The sequence below is a fragment of the Rana temporaria genome, chromosome 1 (assembly GCF_905171775.1).
Source record: "Rana temporaria chromosome 1, aRanTem1.1, whole genome shotgun sequence".
Lineage (NCBI taxonomy): Eukaryota > Metazoa > Chordata > Amphibia > Anura > Ranidae > Rana > Rana temporaria.
Genome location: NC_053489.1, coordinates 684,705,353 through 684,715,425, shown reverse-complemented (window position 1 = coordinate 684,715,425; position 10,073 = coordinate 684,705,353). Strand labels below are relative to the sequence as shown.

Below are 10,073 nucleotides of genomic sequence, written 5' to 3'. Positions count from 1 at the left end.
AGTGAAGCTCCGGGGTGGCTATAAACGAATAGCCACGCCGTCGTCCCGGATCGCTCCCCGAGGGGATCCGACCGCCGCATGTAGCGGGGGGGGTCCCGATCGGACCCCCGACCCACGTCTAGGCAGGCACGTACAGGTACGTTGATGTGCCATTCTGCCGACGTATATCTACATGCGGCGGTCGGGAAGTGGTTAACTTTGATTTTGCAATTAATGAACTTTACCAGACAAAAACCACATTCACTGTTAGACATAACAAATAACAACCTCGGATCACAGTGAAGGTTTTGAAAGTTTATTTAGAAGAGAAGAGTTACAAAGTAAAAGTAAAGGTTAGAAAGAGATGAAGGATCCGACCTCTTCATCAAACGGGAGGCTTCTACCCTCCAATCCTGGACAGTTGTCATGGCGGACCGTCCCAAACATCAACATTTTACACATTAAATCATTCACCTAAGAATTTGCACACACAGAATTTGTTCATTGAATGGCACAATTAATTTCTGTTATCTATGAACATCTTATCAGCTTGTCCCTCCTCCAGACTCCCAAATCCCTCATTTGTAGAAGAAGGAGACCAACTGTCTCTATGTTCCCCAACAAGACCTTCCAAGGATCCGGAGATCAACAATTTGTTCTAATAACATCTTTCTGCAAAGTCATTCTACCAAGAGAACCTGTTATTATATAAAGATCCTGGGCCATATTCTCAGAAGAGTTACGACGGAGTATCTCAGGATACTCCATCGTATCTCTCTTTTTTGACCCGCGTATCTATGCGAGTGATTCCTAGAATCATTTTCGCATAGATACGCTGAAGATCCGACATGTGTAAGTCACTTACACTGTCGGATCTTAAATGTAATTTGCCGCCGGCCGCTAGGTGGCGTTTACGTTCAGGTCTCATTTGTTTATGCAAATGAGCCTGATACGCCGATTCCCGAACGAAATCGCGTCGCGTAACCGTCGCTTACGTCGTTTGCGTAAGCGTAAGGTTACCCCTGCTATATGAGGGGTAACCTTACGCCAGTCCCACGTATGCCATGTTAAGTATGGCGTCGGGTCCGCGTCGTCTTTTCCCGTCGGGTACGTCGTTTTCTTAAGTCGTTCTTGAATACGACTTTACGTCAATGACGCACACGTCGGCGTCATTGACGTTTTCCGTCAAGAACTGGAGCATGCGCACTGGGCTATTTTAAGCCCGGCGCATGCGCAGTTCGAACGGCACGGGGGCGCGCTTAATTTAAATACAAGCCGCCCCCTTGGAATTACGCGGGGATACGCCGGGCCTTTTACACTACGCCGCCGCAAACTACGGAGCAAGTGCTTGGGGAATACGGCACTTGCTCCAGTAAGTTGCGGCGGCGTAGTGTAAATAGCTTACGCGATGCCGCCGCAGAAAGGACAAGAATATGGCCCCCTAACATTAGCATATAAGCACTTAATAATGTAATTTATTCATAAATAAATCACATAATAATTGTTTTTCGTTATCAGATGAATATGGCCATAGAGGAAATCCAAAAATTGTTCTGCCCCATAAGGATCAAAGAGGTGCTCTATAGAGGGAACAAAGGATTTAATACGAATTGTAGCTATAATCCAATCTATCTCATCATTCTATCTATATCCAATCACTGATCAATATTCCCATATACAGAGTCGTAGATTTCCTCTTTCTGAGACTGTATACTCCCGTCATCTGTCCACACTACCACACCCACACCACACCGCCAGAATCATCGCTGATCAATCCCCGCCCCCTCTACATCATAACCAATAGGAACAAGACTAATATTGCCCATAATAAGAGGGACAAATATTAAAGCCAATCAAAGTGAGGGGGCGGAGCAAATTAATTTGTCATGTAAAGAAACCTGTAAAGACTGAATTTTAGGAATCATCATTGTAGATAATAACGTATGTATCTGGACAAAAGTTTTGGATAGATGGGAGAGGAGTAGAACCCCTGTCAGGTTTTTACTGCTATCCAGGACTACATTAGAAAGTTTTTCCCTCACTTTCTGTCATGGTGACAACATTGTGCCATCCAAAACTGAAACCAAAAAACATTTTTGCTCTAAATACATTTTTAAGGTGCAGGCTCCAGGGTTATCACCCCAATCCTGGCTACAATACCTCCTGTTTCCCTGACCCAGAACAAGCATGCAGCCAGTGAAGTCTGACCAATCTGCCCTCCTGCATGCTTGTTCCTGGTCAGTGACACACTAGGTAGTGAAGTGAGCTTTAGGATGAAGATGACGGCCCCGGAGCCTGCAGATTTATAAATAATAATGTTTTCCACACTTCTTTTGATTCTATTGATTTAATCAATCAGATTCTCCACCCTGTGATGTCACCAGTCTCTGGGCGGATTTCTCACCTCTGATTCCCCCCAGATATCTTTATTTGACCTCCATATTCCCCGACCCATAACACAGCATGGAGGGGCTCAGTGAAGGTGGTGGTGAAGGTGTGGAGGTGTCGGATCGGGTCACACAGATCATAAAAGGAGATCCGCCCAGCCTCATAATCCAGATCTATCCTGACTCTGTCACTGGAGGCATTTCTGGGAAATGAGATGTTATTATTGTCATGTTTCACTGTGTACTGATTATCCCCCAACCTCTCCAAACCCCAGGACTTCTTATTACATCCAGACTCTGACTGATCTCCTCTACTGTCTATACTGGGGTAACACATCCCGACTATCCAGTACTCTGACCCTCCGACATCCACTTCCCAGTAATGTTTTCCTGAGGAGAACCTCTGACTGCTCATCACCTGAGGACCCTGAAATCTCTCTGGTGTTTCTGGACGATTCTGATGTGATGATGAGTAGGATGCAGTTTTCCTGTCATCTGATATATGCAGATCATTACCAGCTGTCCTCACATCCAGTAATATGTCTGTAACCCCCGACACCCCCGATGTTTTCTGTACTGACCTAGCATTTGGTCCTCCAGCCTGATGATGTGAGTGTTGTATGGTGGGGGAGGGTTGGGGACGTCTCCTGGATGGTTTAGCATTGGTGTGACCTTCGCTCTTTGTAGTAGAATGTGGATAGACATGTGTGCCTGTACATTTCTCTACATTTACCCCAGACATGATATCAGATAAACCTTTGTGTAATGTGAGTGAGATCCCCGTCACATCCAGATCCCCTCCATCATGGAGGAGTAGATCACGTCTATCTCTGACCTCATCATCTCCATCCTCCGTATCACACAAGTCACCTGTGTCTGATTCCTCATCATCTCCATCCTCAGTATCACACAAGTCACCTGTGTCTGATTCCTGGAGGACAGTCAGTGGATCCGTCATGTTACACAGCTTCTCAATGTCCCCCATCTTTCTGGACAGCGCCTCCTTCTTTATTTCCAGATCCTGGAGAAGATCATTGATTAACATGGAGATCCGCTCTGCCTGCCCGGAGATGTCCCTCAGGACTCTCTTCTCCAGGTCTTCCAGACGTCTCCTGAGGTCTCTGAACAGGACAGTGACTCTCTCTGTTTCATCATCTGCTTGTCCTTGTACTTTCCTCATGTGTTTCTGCAGACTCTGGACTCTTTTCTCCATCTCCTCTCTCTCTGCCATCAGTTTCTGCAGAACATTCCTCAGTTTCTTCTTCTTCTTCTCAGAGGCCTCATCCAGAGTCTCCACCTGGTGTCCCCGATGTTCTCCATCCAGCCTGCAGGACACACAGATACAGGAGGAGTCCTCAGTGCAGTAATACTCCAGGATCTTCTTATGGACAGAGCATTTCCTGTTCTCCAGGGAAGTGGTGGGGTCACATAAGACGTGTTCTGGCGACTTGCTGTGGACTCTCAGGTGATTGTCACACAGAGAAGCTTCACAATGCAGACAGTATATGACAGCAGGTACAGGAGTGTGAATACAGTAAGTACAGAAGACCCCGGACTCCTCCAGATGTGGATGGGTGGACTGGAAATTCTCCACTATGTTACGTAGCTTCAGATTTCTCTGAAGGACGGGACGTTTCTTAAAGCTTTGTTTACATTCAGGACAGGAATAACTTCCAGGCCTCTCCTGTGTATCCAACACACGACCAATACAGTCCCGGCAGAAGTTATGTCCACATTTCAGGGTTACAGGCAGGGCCAGATTAAGAACATCATGGGCCTGGTGCTGAGGATTTTGGTGGGGCCTTTTAGGCTGCATTCACACCTCCGCGACAAGTAACGCCGCGTACGCGGTGTATTTTGCCGCGAATAGTGTAACTTTTTTTTTACAAATCCTTCCTATTGCTTTGTATGGCCGAACGCCAATGCCGCCTGAAAAAAAGGGTCCGGGACTTTTTTTCATGCCGCAGGTGTACGGCGTCTATGAGATGTGAACCATCTCATAGATAGCAATGGGAATTCTCCCCTCCAGCGGCACGAGTGGCCAGCGTCGGGCGTTTTGTCACGGAGGTGTGAATGGGGTGTAATAAATAATAAATAAATGCGTGGGAATGACATGAACGCAGCCCAGCCAAGGCAAGTGACCAAAGGCACAAAACCCAGAAGGAAGACCAGGTGGAGTTGTAAGCGCCCAGGCCCCGCCTGATTCATCGCAGCACTGGAGGGCTCAGTCTGAAAATTGAAGTGTACACTAATGTGCTAATATGCTGTGCATACTTGTACGTTGTGGCATAACCTACCCCAGGGCCTCTAAAAAGTAGTAATGTCAGGAAAGTTTACTACCGCTTTATTATCACAGGATCCCAGGAGCCTCTCATGGGGCCCCCTACTGACCCGGTGGACGGTGGCCCTTGGGCAGTGCCTAAGTGCACAGTTGCCAACATTTAAAAAATATTTTCAGGGCCACTTTTTTATATAAGTGCTATATTTAGATTAGCTGAGATCCCCGATGTTCCTCTATACATCATAGTAGTAATCACAAAATTAAATGAGTACTAATAATGGGGCAGAACAAATATGAGAACTGATATTTCCTTTAGTTGAACTAACAAAAGTGTGTCCATTCTAGAGCTGGTAACATTGAGGATATTCAGTATAATTTTAAAGAACTGTTTTTGTGGGTAAGGGACATAGGGGAGGAGTATGGACGGTATATAAGTGGGAAGTATGTGCAGGTGAGGGACAGGAATGTGGAGGGTCTAACAGTGGGCACTATGTACAGGAGAGGAGTACAAAGGGTACGGAAAAAAGCACTATGTACAGGAGAGGAGTGTGAAGGGTATGACAATGGGCAGTATGTACAGGAAGAGTGAGGGGGTATGACAGAGGGTAGTACGTACCAGAGAGAAGTGTGGAAGGTATGATGGGGCAGTATGTACAGGAGAGGAGTGTGGAGGGTATGACAGTGGGCAGTATGTACAGGAGAGGAATGTAGACGGTATGATAGTGGGCTCTATGTATAGGAGAGGAGTATGGAGGGTATGACAGTGAACACTATGTATAGGAGAGGAGTGTGGAGGGTATGACAGTGAGCACTATGTATAGGAGAGGAGTGTGGAGGGTATGACAGTGAGCACTATGTATAGGAGAGGAGTGTGGAGGGTATGACAGTGAGCAGTATGTACAGGAGAGGAGTGTGGAGGGTGCGACAGTGGGCACTAAGTACAGGAGAGAAGTGTATGACAGCAGGCACTATGTACAGGAGAGGAGTGTGAAGGGTATGACAGTGGGCGCTATGTATAGGAGAGGAGTGTGGAGGGTATGACAGTGGGCACTATGTATAGATGAGGAGTGTGGAGGGTATGACAGTGAGCACTATGTATAGGAGAGGAGTGTGGAGGGTATGACAGTGAGCAGTATGTACAGGAGAGGAGTGTGGAGGGTGCGACAGTGGGCACTAAGTACAGGAGAGAAGTGTATGACAGCAGGCACTATGTACAGGAGAGGAGTGTGAAGGGTATGACAGTGGGCGCTATGTATAGGAGAGGAGTGTGGAGGGTATGACAGTGGGCACTATGTACAGGAGAGGAGTGTGGAGGGTATGACAGTGGGCGCTCTGTATAGGAGAGGAGTGTGTAGGGTATGACAGTGGTTACTATGTATAGGAGAGACGTGTGGAGAGTATGACAGTGGGCACTATGTACAGGAGAGGAGTGTGGAGAGTATGACAGTGAGCACTATGTACAGGAGAGAAGTGTATGACAGCAGGCACTATGTACAGGAGAGGAAGGATATTTAGGGACTGAGTAGTGGTTAAGCGGGTCATACATGGATTGAAATTACGCCAATTATGCAGAGACCAGCCATAGTCAATCTATGTATGGGCTAGCTGGTTTTACACAAGTCAATCTATTAATCAACTTGAGTACAACCAGCCTGTTTTTTTTTTCTTAAAACAATCAGTGCTGCCAGCTATAGTTAGCAACACTGATCATTGTACGCACTGGCAGAACACAATAACACTGCAGGAGTGATTCCCCCATCCACAGGTCAGCAGGTGAGAGGGTGTGTGGGGACAGGCTGGGGAGAGATACTAGTCAGTGGCTGGGTAGGCACTGGTAGTATCAGAGCCAGATACACACAGGTTACATACGCCACGATCTTTAGAGCGAGAACAATAATTATAGTACTAGACCTCCTCTGTAACTCTAAACATGTAACCTAAAAAAATGTAAAGCATTGCTTAGGATACCAAAAAAAATTGTGCTAACTTAACTAACTAACTGTTTTTTTAATGAATGAAACATTTTTTTCCAAAAAAACATGTTTGAAAAATTGCTGCGCAAATACCGTGCTAGAGCTGCACAATTAATCGTTAAAAAAATTGTGATCTCGATTCAACCCCCCTGACGATCTCCAATGCAGAGTTTGCTGATTCTTTCATATAACAAGTGGAGAGACTTTCAGCTGTCAAAAGAAAATATCTGGGCAGTCTGCCAAGTTTTTAACAGGAAACATTGTAACTGACACTTCCTTCTTAGATCAAAGGGATACACAGAAGTGTATCCCTTTGATCTAAGAAGGAAGTGTCAGTTACAATGTTTCCTGTTAAAAACTTGGCAGACTGCCCAGATATTTTCTTTTGACAGCTGAAAGTCTCTCCACTTGTGTAAAGAACAAATCTGGGCAGTCTGCGAAGTTTGTAAACAAAATGAAACATTGTAACTAACTAACATTGTAACTAAATTTAACCACTTAAAGTCCAACACTTGTTTCTTAAGTTAGAAAGCAATATTATTTGCTAGAAAATTACTTGGAACCGCCAAACATTATATATATTTTAGCAGAGACTCTAGGGAATACAATGGCTATTGCTGCAATATGTTATGTCACACTGCATTTGCCCACTTCAATGAATAAAAAAAAACATAAAAACAAAACAGTGAAGTTAGCCCATTATAATAAATATACAAATAATTATTATAAGCACTGTGATCCTATCAGTCTGCCGTAGTGTGTCAGCTTGTATTTATATTGGCCGCTCTGAATGTAGCTTCTGACAGGCTGTGCAAGCAGGCCCGTATCTCTGGAACCATAAATGATAGCCATCCCATATTTTAACCAGTTGTGGGGTAGCTCTTCCCATGCCTACCCCCAAATGTGGGGTTTCTGTGACCTCTGGTCATCGAGCTACAACCTCCCAAATTCGATCTTAGAAAAAAAAAAATCTTAAAAAAAAAAAAAAAAAAAAAAATTTTTTTTTTTTTTTTTGGGGCAAATGGGCCTATCTTGAGAAAGGGGCCTGGAGCTGCAGCTCCATCAGCCCCATTGTTAATCCGGCCCTGGTTACAGGATCTGTATAAAAGTCCAGACAGACGGAACATTCCAGCTCTTTCCTCAGATCAGCAAACGCCATCGCTGAGAATAGAAGAAAGAATGACAGTAAAGTCTCTGACACTCCCTAACTAACGTGAACGATTCTGTACATTCCTACACAGGGCGAGGCTGAGACTTAGGCTGACTCGTAGTCAGAGGAATCTTTCTGCGTAAGAACACACACGATATATGGGAGGATTCCCGACAATAATCCCCCTATATGGGGAAAATAAAAGACAATAATCTGTGGAAACATTGTGTCAAGAATATTTTTTCCTCCTCTGTATTATTATTTTGACATTTAATAAATAAAGTTACCCAGGGAAATGGACTTATATGATAGTGACATAGACATGATCTGGGTGACCCCAGACATGTGTTCCTGCCAGCGTGTGCAGGGATGCTACTGTAACGGGAGGGCCCGTGGAATCCAGAAGCGCTTAGAAAGTGTGAGATACTCCTGTTTCAGCTTCACCGATGCCTCTTATGTGTATATCACCCTGTGTAGGGGCACAGGGTGAATGAGAACCCCACTATGGTCTGTGCTAGTCACATTTAATGCGGTAAAGATATTGTATATATTGTATATATATATTGTGTGTTGGCTGATGTGTACTATAAAGCTTGCTGTGGTAATTAAGTCTGCTACTGTGATGTAAATTAATCTTAGTATGCCTTCTAAGAACCTTTCATTGTGTTATGCTAATTGACACTGTATTGTGTGAAAGTTCTATTGATGATAGATGTGTGTTGTGAGTTAGCACAGTCTAAGAGCCGGTTCACACTGGGGCGATTTGTGATCCGACTTGAAATCGCCTCAAGTCGTCCCAAGTCGTGCTGTCAAGAAAAACAATGCAAGTGAATGGGAGTGGTGTTAATACACACTACTCAAGGCGATCCGACTTCAAAAAGAAGTTCCTGTACTACTTCAATCCGACTTGTAGGCGATTCCTACCCATTGATTTCAATGGAAGTAGCTTTCAAGTCTGATCACTGTTCATAGTGAGGCGATTTTGCCAGAAGCAGAGAGGAATTTACCCAGAAGCCACCAGGTACTCCCCTGTCCCCAGGCAGCCCCCACCTTCTTGGCACGGATTACTTTCACTTTCTTAGTACGTTGTCTCTGTTTGCAGCATGACTGCCAGAGTTAGGAAAGAGGCCGTGTATAATGAGTCCCTTATAAGGCTGGTAAAAGAGAGACCATGCCTCTACGACAAGAGGGACCCCTTTTACAAGGACCAAATGAAGAGGGACAATGCCTGGCTGGACATTTCTCGCCTGACCTTTGAGGATTGGGGCATATTGTCTGAGACCGACCGCACTGCCAAAAGTAAGTTTAACCTTTTTATTATATTTTCCTTGCCTAGGCATGCTGGTTGTAGTTCCATACATGCCACTTGTTTGCACAGAGAATGGCGGCATGAACTCCCTCTTGAAGACAGCAACAATAGAGCACACCGGCATCAATAGATCCCCTGGCAGGAACAGTATATCCCATGCTGGCAATAGTAGATGCAGACAGGAACCATAGATTCCCCAAAAAAGTAGATCCCTAAGAGGAACACTACTTTAAATGACAAGAACAACAATAGATCCCTGATCGGAACACTAGTTCACATGATAACAACAATAGATCCTTGACAACACTAGATCCCTGGCAGGAACAATTAGGTCCCCCAAAAACACTAGATCCCTGATCGGAAAACAAGTTCACATGAGAACAACAATAGATCCTTGACAACACTAGATCCCTGGCAGGAACAACAGATCCCCCAACAACAATAGATCCCTGATGGGAACACAAGTTCACATGAGAACAACAATAGATCCTTGACAAAACTAGATCCCTGGCAGGAACAACAGATCCCCCAACAACAATAGATCCCTGATCGGAACACTAGTTCACATGAGAACAACAATAGATCATTGACAACATTAGCTCAATAGCATGAACAATAGATCCCCCAACAACAATAGATCCCTGATCGGAACACAAGTTCACATGAGAACAACAATAGATCCTTGACAACACTAGATCCCTGATCGGAACACAAATTCACATGAGAACAACAATAGATCTTTGACAAAACTAGATCCCTGGCAGGAACAACAGATCCCCCAACAACAATAGATCCCTGATGGGAACACAAGTTCACATGAGAACAACAATAGATCCTTGACAAAACTAGATCCCTGGCAGGAACAACATATCCCCCAACAACAATAGATCCCTGATCTATTGTAACGCACAGAGAGCATTTTAGACACAGGAAAACAGGGAACAGGGAAGAAGAATAATGTCAGAAGAGCTTAGTAGCTCTGATTGGCCATTTC

At 44.8% G+C, this 10,073-nt stretch overlaps 1 protein-coding gene across 1 annotated transcript; it reads right to left on the bottom strand.

The window, feature by feature from the left end:
* Positions 1 to 1,937: 1,937 nt before the first annotated feature.
* On the bottom strand, positions 1,938 to 4,134 carry LOC120945967 (E3 ubiquitin/ISG15 ligase TRIM25-like; the record flags this gene model as incomplete). Its single annotated transcript, XM_040360571.1, has 1 exon — positions 1,938 to 4,134. A coding segment is annotated over one exon (1,755 nt), but the record flags the coding sequence as incomplete, so codon positions are not given.
* Between the last annotated feature and the right edge of the window lie 5,939 nt (positions 4,135 to 10,073).